The 19,205-nt window shown below is 47.2% G+C and overlaps 1 protein-coding gene across 2 annotated transcripts in view; it reads right to left on the bottom strand.

Annotated features, from left to right (window-relative positions):
• Nucleotides 1–19,205, bottom strand: part of TUT4 (terminal uridylyl transferase 4) — a 1,269,543-nt gene that overhangs the window by 488,157 nt on the left and 762,181 nt on the right. For both annotated transcript variants that reach the window (XM_085602613.1, XM_085602614.1), the window contains exon 21: nt 8,722–8,835. In XM_085602613.1, the coding sequence (XP_085458739.1) occupies nt 8,722–8,835 (114 nt within the window). The remainder of the gene's footprint in view (nt 1–8,721; nt 8,836–19,205) is intronic.

The following is a 19,205-nucleotide window of genomic DNA, read 5'->3' as shown; positions in this document are numbered from 1 at the left end:
TCCCTCACGGGGCCCACTGGTGTGGCGGTGCGTGTGTGGAAGATGGCAACTGACTCGCTGGGCTGGAAGGATAGGCTCACCCTCGCTACCCCCCTGTTTGAATCCGAGAGACTGGGTAGGCTTTGGCACACAAAAGGCTTTGACAAATGGGACTTGATCGGCATCTCCAGGGTCGGAGATGTCCTGATTAAGGGGAGGGTGAAGTCCTTTGAAGAGTTGCAGAAGGAGTATGAGCTGGGGCCATCTGAGTTTTTCCGCTATATTCAGGTGCGTCATGCCCTCCGATCAGTCCTCATAGAGGGTGAGAAGGTGCCTGAGTCCTCTTCTTTGGAGGACCGGGTCCTTGATGGCCATATGCCCGAGAGCACGATCTCACTCATCTATAGGAAACTGATCAACGTCCGGGCGGATATGCTTCTGGGGTTGAGGGACCAGTGGTCTAGGGATGGCCTCGAGTTGGATGACGAGGATTGGCAGTCTGCTGTTTCCTCTCCTAAGGAGGTTGCGATTAAAATACTGCATCGAGTGTATGTGACGGGGCCAAGGCTGGTTCACATGGGATTCTCGGAGGGTGGCCTATGCAGGAGGGGATGTGGTATGGTGGGTACTTTCCTGCATATCATTTGGGAATGTGGTGTCATCACGGAATTCTGGAGGAGAGTCCATGCAGTGATGGGGGAGGTGACGGGCATTGCTATGCAGCCGGAAGCGCGGTGTTGTCTCCTGAATGTCTGGGGGCCCACTGATCATAATGCGGCGCAGACCCAATGGGTGACTCTGGGTAACATGGTCGCTAAGAGATATAGCGCGATTGTGGGGATCCGTGGGGCCCCCCACATTGACCGCGTGGAAAGAAAATATGGACTGGAGTATGTTAAGGGAGAAGACGGTATATTGCGCTAGAGGCCGCCCTCGGAAGTGGCACGCCATCTGGGGGCGGTGGAATCAATACAGGGGGGGAATTTGTCTTGCCCCTGATTTGGATCCCCCCCGAGGAACAGCTTTCCTCCTAACCTTCTTTCCAGCTCAGTATGGTTAATGGACTTCTTTGGCCTCTGCTGTCCCCCTTCTTCCTCTTTTCACAGTATTGTACATGATAGATGAATGGGGTCCTGCCTCCCCTGGGGGGCTATCACCATGGGCATTTAGTGTTCTTGCCTTGCTGGGGGTTGTTGTGTGTTTTGTGTTTATTTAAAAAATGGAATCTTTGCACTCCTCCTTCACTGTACTGTGGACGCGTCTCTGTTCCTCTTTATCGAAGATGCCGAACCTCCGGGTTGTCGGCTGAATAGCTGTGTCCAGACTTTTGAAAATAAAGGTTTTTATAAAAAAAAAAAAAAAAAAAAAGAAAGACCCAAGGACTTGGCCGTGGCCCAGGAGTCCTTGAACCGAGCCAGCGCACTGTCCGCCTTCTCACCAAAAAGGCGAGTCCCATCAAAGGGCATGTCCTTGAGGGAACTCTGGACATCCCCTGAAAATGACGTGGACCTCAGCCGGGCGTGACGCCGAAGCGCCACCGTGGTGGAAATCGCCCGACCCAGCGAGTCCGTGGTGTCAAGTCCACACCGTATGGCCTGCCGTGCTGCATCTCAACCGTCAGCAAGTGCTTGAGTGAGTCGTGCCCGGACCTCCACCGTGCACAAGGGCAGCACGTCCTCCACCGTATCCCACAGAGAGTGGGAATAACGGTCCAAAAGGCAAGCGGTATTTAAAGACCGCAGCCCCAAACTTAGGGACGAGAACAGTTTCTTGCCAAACTGTTCCAACCTCTTGGATTCCCGATCCGGAGGGGCGGACGGGAAGGAGGATTGGGAGGTTTAGGCCTGGATAACCAGACTCTCGGGGGTGGAGTGTTGGTAGAGGAAACTGGGGTCGCCCGGAGCAGGGCGGTGGCGCCGGGCAACGTTCCGGTCCACAGGAGGAACTGTGGAGGGCTTGGACCAAGTGCCCTGCAGAACGTCAATGAGGGCCTCATTAAACTGCAGCAGAGGCTCAGTGGAGCTGCTGTCGGTTGAAGGACCTCTGTGAGGACATTGGTCCTCACGGCCACAGCAGGCAACTCCAGCCCTAGGGCTTCGTCCGCCTTGCCCAGCACCACTGAAAAAGCTGCACCTTCCTCCGAGGCCACAGTTGGAGGAGAGATGAAGCCAGCGTCCGGCGAAGTGTCCTGACCACTGGCATCCCCCAGTTCGTCTGCCCAGTCCTGTGCAAGTTGACCCTGGAGGGCTATAGGGTCCTCAGACCCCTCCCAGTCGCCCCCGTCATCCGATTCCTGATAAACAGGAGGAACGATCGGAGCGGGACGGTAGATGAAATGGTCATCCATCGACGTCGGGTGCGGCGCCGGACGGCGCCATACCGGCGTCGGGTCCGAAGAGGGTCTGAACCGGGGAACGGCGTCGTCCGGAGACGTCGCCGGAGGTGGAACTGGTGTCGGCGCCGGCAGAGGAGGCGTCGTGAGGTCGACTGGCGCCGACCGAGATCCAGGCCTGCATCCCTCGGGGACCTGCGGCGTCGGGGCCGGAGCCGTCGACGGCGCCGGGGCCGGAGCCGCCGGTACGTGAGGTCACCCAGTCGAACCTGCGGGGCCCGAAGGCACGCCTACAGGCGTTGACGGCGGAGCAAGGCCCCTCATGGCCGAGAGGAAGGCACTGACCTCCGCCGGAGTTGCGTCAGTCCCAGGGACCGGCGGGTATGGGGACGGACGCGGCTCCTGCGGCTCTGACGGAGCTGCAGGGGCGGGACCACCCTGACCCTCAGCCGAGTCGCGCAACCGGCGAGGGGAGTCCGAAGAGCGATGTCGTCTCTTGGACTTCTTGGAGTGCTTCGACTTACCCGAAGACCCCGACGAGCGATGACGATGGCTGCGGCTCCGCGATCGGTCCTTGGACCTCCTCCTGGACCGGGACAGAGAGTGGCGCGGAGCCGAGTGCCGAAGCTTGAGAAGCTTACGGGACCGCTCCCGCCTAGCTTTCGACGTCAAGGCCTGGCAATCGAGGCACGACTCCGCGTCATGGTCGGCCCCCAGGCAATAAAGGCACCGGCGATGGTGATCCGTCACCGACATCAGGCGATGACAGGCGTCACAGGCCTTGAAACCAGGCATCCTACCGGCACCAGAGTCGAGTCGATAGACCAAAAGAAGTCAAAAAAGTTAGTCAAAAAATGACTAGGGGAAAGCACTTCCCGGATCGGCGCTTACTGGCGTGGAAAAAAGAAGAACTGACTTCAGCGCACGAGGGCGGCGTCTAAGTACTCCGACGACGTCATTCCGGCGCACGATGACTGACGCGGAGCCGCAGACGACGCCTACCGACGCGCAAGGGGTATTGCTACAAAAATCTTTCCGGATCCAGCCTGACGCCTGGGTGTAGGAGAGTAGGGTCTGCTTTCTATGTTCACCCCCACTTTTTGCTTTTGCTTTACTGGTTTTCGACTTAGATGTGGCTGTGGGCCTGCTAATCAGACCCACAGCCCTGCTGTTCTCTCTCTAAATTAATACTATGTACTTTAGGTGCATAACCCATTTGGATAGGATCACCTTATTGGCCCCTGTACAGTGTACCCTAGGTACCCAGGGCATAGGTGTACCCTAGGCCTACCAGGGGCTGCAGCATGCATTATGCCACCCCTGGCCTGGCCTTCCATTTTGACACAACTGGCTGATCACTCCGCTGGGGCAAGGCCGTGTAAACACCCCTTGCTTAGGTGTAGTATTCCTATACCTAGCTTACATATAGACACATGTGTACCTATCAGTCACTCCTATGGCAGGCCTTAACAATCCTGGAGGCAGAGTGCTTGGTAACATGTGAGATGGTGATCTAGCATGAGCTGAGCCTGTCTGCAGCTTTCGGAACCATGTCCTTATAGCTGTTCTATGATATAGCCTACCATATACTCTTAAAGTGCCTTATAATCTTAAACGGTTATGGTAACTATGGTTTGGCTTTATCGAAACATGTCGTGTAAGGTGTCTAACACTGTGGAATAATACCCCCCATACCATTTCTGGACATGAGGATATTATTCCCCCCTTCTAGAGGGAAAGACATGTTAAAATCATACTTCACTGTTAGCCTCTGACCAAAGCCTCAGCATCACAAAATGGATGCTGCTGCCACGACACAAGTCTGACCTCCTGCTGCTGGGAGTGATCCCAGCCAGGGAGGCCTGGACAATAGGTTTCCTGCTTGGGGAGGTGCTAACACCTCCCCAGACAGCCTTTAGTGTATTGGGGCAGGGTGGGCTGAAAGGAATGAGACATGCCTAGGGCACACAAGGTGTTCCTTGCATAGTCCAGTTCAAACCGGCGCTGGGGCACTCCAGCCCCAGCTCTGGTGCGAAACTGGACAAAGGGAAGTGGGTGTAACCACCCCCTCCCAGGTCCCACCCATAAGGCGTGACCTAGCAGGTATCCCAGCCCCCCAGATTAGTATAAGAGTGGGAGTTGGGCCTCAAGACTTTGGATTATCCTGAACCTGCAAACTTGAACAGAAACTCTGGACCTTCGACATTCGACGAAAGAAGAAGACTGAAGAATCTCCCTTGTGGCCAAGGAGTGGCTACCCTGTGCAAACAGGCACCATCAAGAGACTACCCTTTGCTTTGCCCAAGTTCTACGAGGAACCGACTGCAGAGCCCGACCAGAGCCTTGACTTCCAGACTTCTCCGACCCTGATCCACATCCACAGCAGAGCTGAGATCCGTGGAGGCGACGAGAGACGTGGGACCGGCTACCTGGGAAAAGTGGCTAGTATCTTCAAGCGCAGCTTCTGAGGCACCCTCGAAGTTGTGCACCGGGGATTGAGAAGCCCCAACCCCAAGCACCATCTGCACCGAAGACCAGCCCCCCACACTCCACGAGTCCTGCGTGGGGCCCTTCTGCATTTTCCTGCTTGCCGCGTCTGTCCGGTTGCTTGCCCGCTGGCTAGTGGCCTTTGTGACGACGCACCCCGTAATCTTCAGTGCTGGTTTGGCTCCTCCAGACTGGCTCCTGCTCCTTTGAAAAAGAGAAGCATCCCAGACCTTCCTGGTCTGCACCAGAAGCAAGTCCTCCGTTCTGCGTGGGTTCCGCTTGCCAAGGCTTGGTGAGTCCTAGTCCAACTTCGACGCCGCCGACAGCAAGAGCCTTCGTGGGACAGCTCGCCTCCTGGTCGCCCTCGACGCTTCCTGGTCCTCGTGGCTGCAGCGACAAGCTTCACCTTCACCTGCAATCTTCACGACATCGCCTGGTTCCTTCCTGGTTCCACGTGGTCACTGGCTAGTGACCTTGACTCTGTCCCTTCTGCTTGCAGGTCTCCTCTCTTCTTGATCCCAGCCTTGGGATCCACCGGACACTCTTCACTGACTGCCTGTCAGCATCTTTCTTCAGGCATCCATAGGAGTCGACGACGAAACCCGACGCAACTTCACCCCTATGCACCCGCAGCCTGTGGGCTAGGTAACTTGGGTACTCCGGTGCTCATCAGGATAGTGACTATCCTAGTGTCTAGTTTTCCAGTCTCGACTTCCTAGCTACTCCGGAAGTGTCCTAAATCTATCTATTTCTAAACTGTACTATTGCTAGTGACTTTTACGCATTACGCGTGAGTGTTTCCACTCTGCACCTGAATCCCGTGGGCCTCCCACTTCCTAACCTTTGGTAGTATAGTGTAGCCCCAGCGATTCCCTAGGCCTAGGCCTATCCTATTTCCGTGACAGTGGTCCTTATACCACTTACTTAGTATATGGTTTGCGTGGCCCCTAGGGCCTAACCGTATTACTTACCTGTGTGACTTAATGTATGCATAAATAAGACTGTGTTGTACTTACCTCTAATCTCATAAAGAGTGATGAGGGTTTGACTAGAATAAATACACTTTATTTTATATATATATATATATATATATCTGTTGTGGTGTCCTTTCATTTGGTATTCACGGGATTATATATGGTATCACAGCTGGCTTCACATGCCATTCAGAGTTTAGCCTAAGACTGCTCTTGTCCATGCTACCACTAGGATAGCTGGTCTATAAGGTTGACTTTACAACCAATCACCATAAGGGTATTTGGACTGATATAAGGTGTACACTAGAACTAGTGACATCATACATCAGGCCAACTTCTCACACTGGGGATATTCTAAGGTGAGGAATCTAACGTGTTTCTTTCAGATCTGTTTTTTAGAAGAGTGAAGCTCTGCTGGTTGAATAATTATCATATTTGTTCCGGGCTGAATTTACAGAGTTTTCTGCCTCGGATCGAGCCGTTCCTGCATTACACAGAGGATCGGTTCAGGTGGAGATTTCGTTCCGAAAGTGAAACGTTTCAAAGTGAAAGAAAGTTTTGGCTATGGTGCCGTTATGCTCGGTTCCGAAGTACCATGTTTATCTTTTGGTGCCGAAACTAATTATCGAAGGGCTTTGAATCCACATGGAGAAGGTGCAGAACCCTGCTGTAGGCTAAATCTTCGGTGTCGATCCTGAGGGGGGGCTTATGAGTCTGTTTTTGGTGTGCCCCATGGCTTTTTTGTAGTGACTGACCGTAAGCAGTCTTTTCTGACAGAGACGATGTTTTGGGGATTGGATCGTGGGTAAGAGTACTCACTGTCCGATGCTTCTGGGCTGGTTGGAGGGTGGCTGAGTTTGAAATCTGACTCTGAATCATCTATAGACAGTGATTCCTCTTGTGCTGCTGATGCTTCCTCCTTTTCTTCCTATTGTCAACCGAAAATGTCTGATAGGTCGTCTGCTTGTTTAAGCTACATTTCTTGGGGTCGGGCACGTCGATCCCAAAGGGTTTTCTTAGATTAAAATAACTTACAAGCGTCACAGCTTTCCTCTCAATGATAAAACGAGAGTCATCGATTGCTAATAGTGTTGGTCGGTACGGGGATATTTAGAGTGACACTTAGGACAGAAAAGGAATGGAGTGCGTTCCATTAGCAGGTCATTCTCTGATAAAATCGTCAAAGTGAAAGAGGCCCAGCCAGGCTTGGCCTGTAGGCCGATGTGGCGAGTTGAAAATCCGTCACGAAGAAAGGGTAATCGCTCGGAGCGCAAATATAAAAACGCGATCGAGACAATACCATCGAGTGAAGATCTATTAGAGAACCGAAGGGAGCCCAAAAGAGTCTCGAACCAGAGTGCGATATATTACATCGAAACCAGTCAGTGGAAAAAAACTATCTGGCACTGGAGCCGATGACCATGCGCAGTATTACCAAGAGGGGTCGCACAGCCTTGTGACTCGAAGAAAACTTCTTGGAACAAAAACAACTTGTAATCATCCAAGCCCAACACTAGATAGCGGACTTTTGTACAGAATGTGTCTCTCCAGCACACATGCCTTGGAACTCAGGAAACTTGAGTAACGTATGAATTTTGAGGAAATGTTTCACTTTCACTGTGCTGGTTGTACCGGTATGGAGGCTAGTCTAGAGAGAGGCAACATTTTAGCAGTCAGTAGCAAAATCAGGTATGGAGAAATACAATGATTCATGGAGTCAAATGTGGAGTGCTTGAGAGTTGGCAAGGATGATCTATATTTGCAGGTGTCTTGGTATATAAGAAGACTAAATGGGTGATTGCCTAGTGGGAGCTATAAACTCATTTAAATACTTGTTGGTTTAGCTTCTCTCTGAACAGGTTTGATAGTTGTTTAGAACAGTGTAAGAGCAAAAGAAGGGAAGAATGTTTAACCTAATACTTGAAAAGCAATTTATATACACAAACATATTTTTAACAGGCTCTGCTCTCTTTAAAAAAATGAATAAAAAAAGTCTATAACAAGCATATAAATCTACGTTTTGTAATTGCACCGCACTACCTAGATATTTCTTGAGCTACATTTATAAAAACTCTAGTGGTATAATTTAAATATGTTTAGAACATCAATTCATCTTTTTAAATGTTTTTCTTGATGTTAAATCTGTACTTATTTTCTAAAAACTAGGATTCAGCACAGTGGAAATTAGTACCCAATACAACAAAAAAGAGGCACTGCAATATCTGTTATAATAAGGACTCCTGGTTTTGTGGTATTTATTTTATTGAAATTTCAGTCTGTATTTATCCGTATTTACTTTTTTCTAATTTCAACTGTATTTATCCATTTTTATTTAGGGTTTTAGGTTTAAAAAAAAGTGAAGCAAAAATAGTACATTTCCACATTTATTTAAATAATAAATTCAAACTCGTATCTGAATGTATGACAGATTTCAATAATATGAAGACTCACAGATCATAAATCAATACACGTATATGAAAATATTAACATTTTAGTATCAACCTTTTGCAAATCTAATGGGGTTTAAGCAAAATTACTATAATTTCTTTATTTTTTAACTGCTTACCTGTAAATCTACACAGCTATTGGCCCGACAGTCATGACTGACAGTATTTGCAATCACTCACAAAAGAGACTCATTTCTGTTTTCATCCACATTTAAATATAAATGAAGATATAAAAATAAATGTTTTTCTGTCTGCATATATCTGTAAAAATCACTAAAAACGGAAAACAGGGAACCTTAGTTTTGATTAAGAAATTGTATTTTTACTATGTGCCAAATACATCAATACCCTGAAGTATGAATCCAATACAAAACTCTGCCCCTAAATTTTCCCAAATTTCTCACAATAAGCTTTACTTTTACATCAACAGGATGAAGTGAATAACCAAAGTCTTAAGTCATCAAGATGCATCTGTGCTTTTCCTTGGCATTCGCGAACATACCTCTTGTAGTACTGGGATAACAGGAGGCTCTCTCTGCTGGAGGAAGTATAAAACCATAAGGATGTAGGCATATGAAGATAAACTGCCCCTGGAAGCATCACCAACATCACAACGCTAGAAAATGTAAATAGAATGAATACACTATTTAATCAAAACTGCAGCTGTGGATTCTGGTGTACACAAAGTTATGCTGGAGAGTGTTGAACATATTTATCAAACCAGAGATGTGCCTTCAATACTGCTTTATTGAGAAGGGGCAACAGTCATTTATGTATATCTTGGTACCTACACAATTGGTGATGATTAAGAGAATCAAAGCCCAAGAAAAATATTTTTAACTTAGAGCAATGATTCTCATGCATGTGTACATTCAGTGCCTATGGAATTATGCGATTCTGTGACAGCAGCTTTATTTGCATAGTTATGGATTTGCTGTATTTTCCACATAATCCACAATCTGCTGCATAATCTGCAGATTGTAACAAAATGTAAAAAAATTCTTGCTCAAATAAATCAAAAGTTAGTAAAACATAGCAACATTCGTTGGAGCGCAGTGTAAGGCTCTACGCATAGGTTAACTGGTCATATTTCAGTTGCTTATGTTTGTATTTGGTTGTTAAACAAGTACAGGTGAAATGTTTACCCACACAGTATTACGATGCATAACACTGACAAAATAATGAAGTAATACTATTACAAAATATGCCACATAATTTGCCTTTTCTTGATGCATAATTTAGTCAACCCTGCCGCACATAGTTTGGTGCTCATCTGCCTCAATATTCCAGTGGTTCATGTATATTTCCCATATTTACATGTGTGTGTATACTAAAATCTGCTGGTAGGACTCTAAACCTTCTTAAACAAGTATTTGCAAAGCTAAATAGTTTTTCATTATGTCCTGTGAAAAGGAAAATGTTACTTGCCCAGTAAGCACCTGTTCATAGTGTCGTGCTGTAGATTTACATGCTATGCATTCTCCTGCCATTTAGTTTTGGGCTCAAGCATTATAACGTATTTTTCTTCTAAGACGTTTCGAGTTACAGGATGTTGTGTGACTCCTCCCTTAGTCCACAATGCACATGGGCACCAACTATACCTCAGATTGTTTTTTACTCAGTGGGCAAAAAGGTGAAAGTGGAAGACAGAGTAAGAATTCTATGATGTTCTCTATGCATTGTAAATTGGTAAATAGTGTGAAGTTAAGAATATATGTGCTATAATTGCTGGCTCCCAGAGAGGATGGTGGGCACATGTGAATCTACAGCAATACATGCTATGAACAGCTGCTTACACAGTAAGCAACATTTTCAATTTGTAGCATGTGTTGCTGTAGATACACATGCTCTTCAAAGACTCTAAATCAGTACCCCCTATGAGCAGTGACTAGTGTGTGGATGATGCATATGTTTGAAATAAAGTCCCTAAGGTTGTCTGGCTAGCAATAGCATGCTTGCGGACTAAGATGCCAGACAACCAGGAACAAATCTAATACTCATAGCCCCTCAATGGGCAAGACAAACCTGGTACTCAAGCCTAATCGAACTGTCCAGGGGACAAGTGATCAAGCTTAAGGCAGAAAAGGACCCCCTCACAATGAAAAGGGGGCAAACCTTTCACCAAGAACCAGTGACGCTCAGCCTAGCAGCCTGGCACCTGAATACACAGAGTTCAGACATTTAAAGTTACCGCAAAAGAACAATGGAAATACTAAAGGAGGCAAGAAAACAGACCACAAGACAATGCTTCGCAGCAAAGTGGAAACGGTGCACTATATGGTGCACAAAAAACTATACCCTAAACTCAATTTCCATACAGGAAACGGTGCTCATATATCTGACACACTTGCTTGACAGTAACATCAAATACTCAAGCCTCAAGGTGCACATGGCAGCAACTGTAGCCTACACTAGGGGAAATTCATGTAAAGTCTCTTCACAGCACCAGTCATCAAAAGATTCCTTGAGGGGTCCAAAAAGATTGCACCCCCAAGAAAGGCTCCGGCTACGATGTGGAGCTTAAACACAGTCCTAACACAGCTAATGACAGGACTATTCGAACCCATGCATAAAGATGAACTCAAATACATTACCATAAAGACAAGTAAGTAAACTGCAAGCCTTAACTATTGAGGAACTATACATGCAAATCCACAAGGACAAGGTTATCTTAAGGACAAACCATCAATTCCTACCTAAGGCAGTAAGCAAATTCAACATAAACCAAAGCATACAGCTGGCAGTTTTCTTCCAAAACCCGCAAACACTACTAGAAAGAAGCCTTCGGTCCGATTAAAGAATAACTTGACAGCACTAGGACGATTCATGTGTCAAATTTACATAGATTATTCCTCATAGTCCGCGTTACTCGTTATAACTTTGTACATTCAAAGATGGCGGAACTATTCTCACTCAACTTAGCCGATGTCGCGAGATTACTGTGACCTGTAATAAGCGCTAAACCAGTTATTTACGACCTGTATTAACTATTCAAGTAATCTAAACAAAGTGATTAGGATATAATTCGATTAGAAATCATCTCGAATAAATTGGAGTAGGAGAAAGATTTTCTATCCATTCAGCCTTTTATTAGAGGAACTATCTTGTAAACAACTAACGCGGTCCCCGCGTTAAATATTAATGAGTCAATCTCAACTCTTCTCTCTATCTTCCTAAAAACAACCAATTCAGATCTATTAGCGCACAACTAATACATGGAATATTTTCCATGTTCCGCATTTAATATATGAAATTGGCCATTTCAAAATGGCGCTACGATTCACGATAGGCTGTTAGACTTTGGTAGGCATTCGTGTCGACGACGCATATTCGTGACATCATCAAACATGGGCCCAACCAGGTGTCTCTAATTAAGAGCATTCAAACAAACTATTTAAACACGAAATAAGCTGGGAAAAACGGTCGGAGAATCTGGATGTGACTGAAGAACGCTTAATAAGGTACCTTGATTATTTTAGCAGCCTCCTTGTGATTTATGTATGTGAGATAGTAAATAATCTTACTTAAAAATTTAAAGTTTATAATTAAACAATATTCAATTCTAGGTAAAGTAATTGGCCTGGATTCAAATAACTGTGTGGAATTAGGGGGTTCTCTGTGATTTTTTCTAGTCTTGAGAGACTGTGACCCTGGAGATACATTAAGTTGAGTGTATACTCTGTCAATATACATATTCTAGTGGAAATTGATTATTTAAGACCACTAAAGGGTTATTCAATTTAACCTCAATAATGTCCATTCTTGGGTTTTAATATGCTTTTTTCTACTTTCCTTTTATCCTTTTTATAAAAAAATCATACAGGTTATTTTACCTTTTATTAATGATTTGACATTCTAATTTGGATTATTCAGATTTAGAATAATGTTATAGATAATTTCAATCACATTACAGAATATCATTTGGTTGGTGTTAAGCCACTAATGGGTTTTTGCATATTTCCATCTTAGGTGTTTATTTAATAAATATACTGACATTAAACTGAGCATCTACTATAGATGACGTCTGAAAATCTGCTATAAGAACAGAATTAAAGGAACAGTACAGGTGAGATCACAACATACCCTAAAAATACAGATAAAAGCACTATCTCGGGATTATTTTATCTTCTAAAAATTGTGGCTTGGCTTAGTGTTTGGGGTCATTTGAACTTTGAATTACCATTTCGAGTGACATATAACAATACTTTGGCATCTATTATGTTCTTGTTGATTATTATCCGGAAGTTCCCTCTCTTGAAAATCTATTTCATATTAAGCAGTTCGTCTATTCATGAGGTCCTCTGAAAATAGAAACTCCTACAAATAGCTCTTATAATAATGAATTAACTCTTGTAATAAAAGTATTGGCATTAATCGTTGAGCCTGTCATGCACCTGAAGCAGTGTACCCCCAACACCTTAAACTAAAAGTAACTAAAATAAGATAATTTTCATTTGTTTTCTTTTTCTATATATTAAGTTTTCACTCTGCATCTTGTTTCAGATTCTCAATATGAATCTGGGTAAATCACCATTCAAATGGATCTAAATATTGTACACTTCAACGAATGGCATTTTAACTTTAATCAGACCCTCCACGACCTAACTGGTGAGATTTTTTCCACCCCCTGTTTTCCGCTCAATTCTCAAAACATCATAATAATTAATCTAGATTGTTCTAAATTTGGTCTCCGTGTCACACTTTCTCTTTTAGAATATCTTCTGATCTCTGGATAAGTTACAATATAAAGTTGAACAAACTACCTACTCGTCAATTTTTGAAACTCTAAATCCTGCATTTAATTTGCTGTCACTTTGGGGTAAGATGATAGCCAGAACATTATGAGTTTTATCTTCAGTCAAATAGACGGAAAATGAAAGATTGTCTAGATTATATAAATCATGTCATACGGAGTCTTTGAATACTGTGTTGGTGTATTAGAGCTCCTTTCTCTTTTAATAGTCAACCATGAAATTTTGGAATTTCGATGTCTATGTATTATAAGTGGACGTGTATAACAAAGAAAAAGGAAAAATGTGTACATAATTTGTAAATACAAATCTCATCTCGGTACAACCGGATTGATCAAAATGACACTAAAAATTGTTTTAAATGTTTGTAAATATATGTGTATGTCCGTCAGTTTTAATGATTGTATTATATATATATTTTTTCTATTTTCTTATTACAGCCCTGAAGAAGTTCCGTTAAGAAACTATATCTTTAAAGGAACGAAACGCGTTGGCTGTGGTTTTTGTATCTATCTACTTGAAATAAAAATTAAACAAAGAAAAGCATAAAACAATTTTGGACTTCGTTTCTATGTTCAGTGCACCTCCATTCAATGTAAATTTTTGGTCAGAATTTCCTACTGAGGCATCACTAGGTGAATGGTGCTGGAGAGTTTGTGCACTAACAGCCTGACAAGGCAGCAGCTTATTGGGAGTGAGGTGCTACCATTTGAGTCCGTCACCTTTTGTTAGTTTGGATATTATTGAGGAACTATACATGCAAATCCACAAGGACAAGGTTATCTTAAGGACAAACCATCAATTCCTACCTAAGGCAGTAAGCAAATTCAACATAAACCAAAGCATACAGCTGGCAGTTTTCTTCCAAAACCCGCAAACACTACTAGAAAGAAGCCTTCATACCCTGGGTGTGAGGAGGGCTGTATTATATTATCTACATGAGACAAAATAACTCTGTAAAGGCAATCAATTGTTTGTCTCTCACTCAAAGTCCAACAAGGGAGCACCCGTGACAAATGGGACAATTGCACGTTGGCTTGTAGAGGCAATTCAAGTATGCTATGCCTCAGCTGGAAAAACCCTAAACATACGGCCTAAGGCCCACTCAACAAGGAAAAAGTGGGGAACCCTGGCCTTAATGGCCAACGTGCCAATGGACACCATATGTATGCGGCATCATGGGCATCTCCACACACATTCACCATACATAACTGCATGGATATACAGATGACTGAGGAAGCTCAAGTAGGACAAAAGGTACTTCAACACCTGTTCGCAAAATCTTCCTCCTCTTACCACAGCCACCCCAAGGAGGGGGGAACCGCTACATAATCTAATGTACAGCATGTGAATTCAGAAAAGGATTCATGCTGCAAAACCTTAGGTTAGTTCAGAGAACTTGGGGGGACTTGAAAGAACGGTTCTTGGAGAGCCTGCAACTTGCTAATATGTCTGAGAGATGCTATGGTTGCAAGGAAAGATACTTTCAAAAACAGTAAATGAAAGAGGAAAGATTGCAAGGGTTTAAAGGGGAGCCCCACAAATCTGGGGAGGACCATGCAGAGTTTCCATACCAATGCAGGGAGGACTCCGACAGGGACTACCCTTTAGGCTCTCCATGAAGGCCTTAATTACTGGGATGAAAAAGAGGGAGAAATGCTCCTTGTTTTGCATGTCTGCAGCCATAGCCTCTAAATGAACAAGTTACTTACTTTCGGAAAGGATATATCTGTAAGAAATATTAGTTAGTGACAGATGCCTTACCTTAGAATTACCCCCAGGCATCAGACTGGATCCAGAAAGTTTGTGTCAGCAGTACCCCTGCACGTCGGAAGGTGGCGTTGTGCAGCTCTGCGTCAGTCGGTGCAGTCGTGCAGCTCCGCGTCAGTCGTTGGCGTCGTGGTCACCAAGATGACGTCACAGCAGCTACTTAGACGACGCCCTCGCGCGCGTACGTCAGTTCTGTACAAGACCTTCCGCGTCAGGAACGCAGAGCCACACTGGTGCATTGAAACTAGGGCCCTGAAAGGGATGACCTTAACCCTAGAAATCAGTTTGAAAAACGGGGAGGAATCTATCACTAATTAATGTTTCTTACAGATATATCGTTACCGAAGGCAAGTAACTTGTTCATCTGAAAGAAACACGTAGTGATAGATTCCTTACCTTAGAATAGATACCCCAGCAATACCAACCCAAGTGGCTGGTCTGCGAACCAAGATCACACCAGAAAGTCTCGGAGAACAGAACGGCCAAAGAAGCGGTCTCTCCGGACTTGGCAGTCCAGGCAATAGTGCTTAGTAAAAGTGTAGAGCGAGGCCCACATAGCTGCCTGACAGATGTCTTGTAAGGGGACACCACGTCCCAATGCCATAGTAGCCGCGTCGCCCTTGTGGAATGGGCGCGCAGCCCCACCGGAGGCTCCTTTTTTGTCAGAGAATAACAGGCTTTTATACACAAGACAACCTATCGGGAGATAGTTTGCTTGTGTATGACCCGACCTTTCTTGGCGCCAACGTAGCCAACAAAGAGCTGGTCATCCACCCGGAACTGTTGTGTGCGATGCAGGTAAAAGGAGAGCGCACGTTTTGGGTCCAGACGGTGGAGCCTCTCTTCCTCTCTGGAAGGATGAGGAGGTGAAAAGTAGGTGGGCAAAGTGATGGTCAGCCCGATGTGAAAGGCCGTGACAACCTTTGGCAGAAAGGATGGACACGTTCTGAGCACAACCTTGTCCGGATGGACAGAGAGAAAAGGAGGGTTACAAAAAAGAGCCTGGAGCTCACTCACTCTCCTGGCAGAGGTGATGGCAACCAGGAAAGCAGTCTTAAGAGTCAAAAGACGAAGAGGACAATTATGAAGTGGCTCAAATGGAGCGCACATTAAATATATAAGAACCAGGTTCAAGTCCCACTGTGGCATTGCGAAAGGAATAGGAGGGAAAAGATGAGGAATGCCTTTTAGGAATCTATTTACAACACAGGACTTGAGAATAGAGGGCTGATCAGGGAGCCTGTGAAAGGCCAAAATAGCAGAAAGGTAGCCCTTGATAGTGCCCAGAGCAGAGCCCTGCTGGGACAAAGAAAGAAGGAACAGAAGAACTTCTGAAAGAGGGGCAGAAAGGGGATCCACAGCCTTTGCTGTGCACCATGCCACAAATTTGTTCCACCTGCAGGCATATACCAACTTAGTGGAGGGACGCCTGGCTGCCAGAATGGCATCACAGACTTCAGGAGGCAAGTCAAAAGGAATCAACTGCCGCCGCTCAACCTCCACGCAAAGAGGTGGAGACTGGACAGGTTCGGGTGGAGGACCGTCCCCTGCTGCTGTGACAGAAGATCCTCCCGAAGAGGCAGTCGGATCGGGGGATCAATCGTCATACTGAGTAGCTTGGGATACCAAACTCTTCGAGCCCAGTCCGGAGCCACAAGAATGACTTGGGCCGGGTCGCACCTGATCTTCTTCAGCACTCTGGGCAGAAGTGGTATAGGTGGAAAGGCGTACAACAGACCGCAACTCCACTCACGACAAAATGCGTCGCCTAGCGAGTGCCGCCTTGGAAATTCCAACGCACAGAATTGCTGACAATGCGAGTTCTCTTCAGTGGCGAATAGATCTAACCAAGGCTCTCCCCACTGTCGAAAGAGACCTTGCGCCACGTCCGAGTGAAGATGCCATTCGTGATCCATCATGCACCTGCGGCTGAGTTCGTCCGCCCTGCCATTCAGTGAACCTGCCAGGTGTAGAAACACCAGGGAAATGCCCTGCTGTTCCAGCCATGTCCAGAGGCGCAGAACCTGCCCTGTTTTTTGGAGTACCACATGGCGGTGGTGTTGTCTGTGAACACCTGCACTACCTTCCCCTTGCAGAGGGAAGGAATTCCTTCAGTGCAAGTCGGATCGCCCAAAGCTCCAGGAGGTTGATATGGAGCCTGGACTCCGACAGAGACCAGAGACCTCTGATCTCCCCCTCTCCCATGTGCCCCCCCCCCGTCCAAGGAGGGATGCGTCCGTCTCTACCGTGTGCTCCGGTTGGGGAAGGGAGAGGGATCTGCCTTGGACCCAATGCCAGTTTGTGAGCCACCACTGCAGCTGTTGTGCAGTGTCTCCGAGATCTGGACGTAATCGGACAGGTTCCCCTGATGCTGCGCCCACTGGAACTTCAGGTCCCACTGCAGAGCCCGCCTATGCCACCTGGCATGAGTGACGAGCAGGAGGCCATGAGGCCCAGCAGCCTCAGGATCATTCTGACCAAAACCCAGGATAGAGGCTGAAAGATCAGAATCATAGCCTGAATATCCTGGACTCGCCGTTCGGGAGGATAGGCACGAAAAAGCGCTGTATCCAGAACCGCTCCGATGAAGAGGAGCTTCTGAGAGGGAATCAGGCACATTGATAGAGAACCCCAGCAAATGCAGGAGGTCGTCCGTAGTCTGAATGTGGAAGACAACATCCTGGGGCGAGCCCGTCTTCAACAGCCAGTCGTCTAGATAGGATAAGACCGGAACCCTTGATCTGCGCAGATGAGCTGCGACCACCGCCATCACTTTCGTGAACACCCGAGCGGCGCTGGTAAGGCCAAAGGGGAGCACAGTAAACTGAAAGTGCTTGTGACCTACCGTGAACCGCAGGTAACGCCTGTGGGCCGGCAGGATGGGAATGTGCAAATATGCGTCCTGCAGGTCCAACGCTACCATCCAGGGTCCAGGGCAGACAAGACCTGAGCCAGGGTTAGCATCTTGAACTGCTCCTTCCGGAGGAAGTGATTAACGTCCCTGAGGTCCAAGATAGGACACAGGCCCTTGTCCTTCTTGGGCACCAGAAAGTAGTGGGAATAACAACCACGTCCTACTTCTGGTGCAGGAACGCGCTCGATTGGCCCCCTTGGCCAAGAGGGCCGTGACTTCCTGTTGAAGAAGTGCCAAATGATCCCCCGACATGCAGTGGTACTGGGGTGGCATGGCTGGAGGGGTAGTCTTGAAGGGGAGGGAGTAGCCCCTGCGGACTATTTGTAAAACCCACCTGTCCGAAATGATGGTGCGCCAGTGGGGGAGGTGATGGCGAATCTACCTTGTTGACAAAAAGGCCAATGCCATCAAAGGGCATGTCCATCGGGGAGTTCTGGACATCCCCCAAGAATCCAGTAGTCCTCAGCCAGGCGTGGCGGCGGAGCACCACTGTCATGGAAATTGTTCTGCCCAGCGAGTCGGCGGAGTCAAGGCCACATCGTATTGTGAACTTCGCTGCATCTCTCCCCTCAGCAATAGCCTGAGAGAGCACTGTCCGCGCCTCCTCTGGACAGTAAGGCAGCACTTGCGCCACCATATCCCACACAGAGTGGGAGTAACAGCCCAAGAGGCAAGCGGAGTTCATAGACGGCAGCAATCTTCCCAAACTGTTCTTGTCTCTTGGATTCCCTGTCCGGGGGTGTGGTAGGGAATGCGCTCTGGGACGTGGAGGCTTGGACAACCAGGCTCTCAGGGGTGGGGTGTTGGGAGAGGAAAAGGGGGTCGCCTGGGGCCGGGCGATGGCGTCTGGCCACGTTCCTATCCACAGGTGCCCTTGTGTTGGGCCTGGACCAGATGCCCAAAAGAACATCAGAAAGTGCCTCATTAAAAGGCAGCAGTGGCTCCGCAGAGGTAGCCGCCAGCTGAAGCACTTCTGTCAGGAGGTTAGTCCTGACGGCCACTGTAGGGAGTTGCAACACCACTGCATAACTTGCACCCTCCTCCGTACCTACGGTAGGAGGAGTGAGCATGCCAAGGTCAGGAGAGGTGTTCAGACCACTGGCATCCCCCAGTTCCTCTGCCACGTCCGGGTCAAACTCACACTGAGCTGGGAGAGGGTCCTCAAACCCCTCCCAGTCCTCCCCTTCCTCCGAAGGCTGATGAACAGGACTAAAATAAGGAGGCTGAACATAGGGAAAGAAAGTTTCCATCGGTGTCGGAATCGCCGTTGAGCGAGGCCGTACCAGCTCCGTGTCCACATGGGGGCTGAGACCGGGGGCGACGTCATCCGGTGCCACAGGCGACGTCAGTGGTGGTAACGGTGGGGTCGACATCGGTGGAGGTGTCACAAGGTCAACCGACGTCGACTGGGATCCAGGCCTGGATCCTTGGGGACCCTGCGGAGCTGGGGCCAAAGCCGACAGCGATGCCGGAGCCGCTGACAGTAAAGGGCGAGGACCCCCCGTCAGGACCCGAAGGGGCAAGTCGGAGCGCCGGCAGGGCCTCACGGCC

Source organism: Triturus cristatus, chromosome 4_2 (genome assembly GCF_964204655.1).
Source record: "Triturus cristatus chromosome 4_2, aTriCri1.1, whole genome shotgun sequence".
Classification (NCBI taxonomy): Eukaryota; Metazoa; Chordata; class Amphibia; order Caudata; family Salamandridae; genus Triturus; species Triturus cristatus.
Note: the sequence above shows the minus strand (reverse complement) of the source record. Positions and strands in the feature narration are given on the sequence as shown.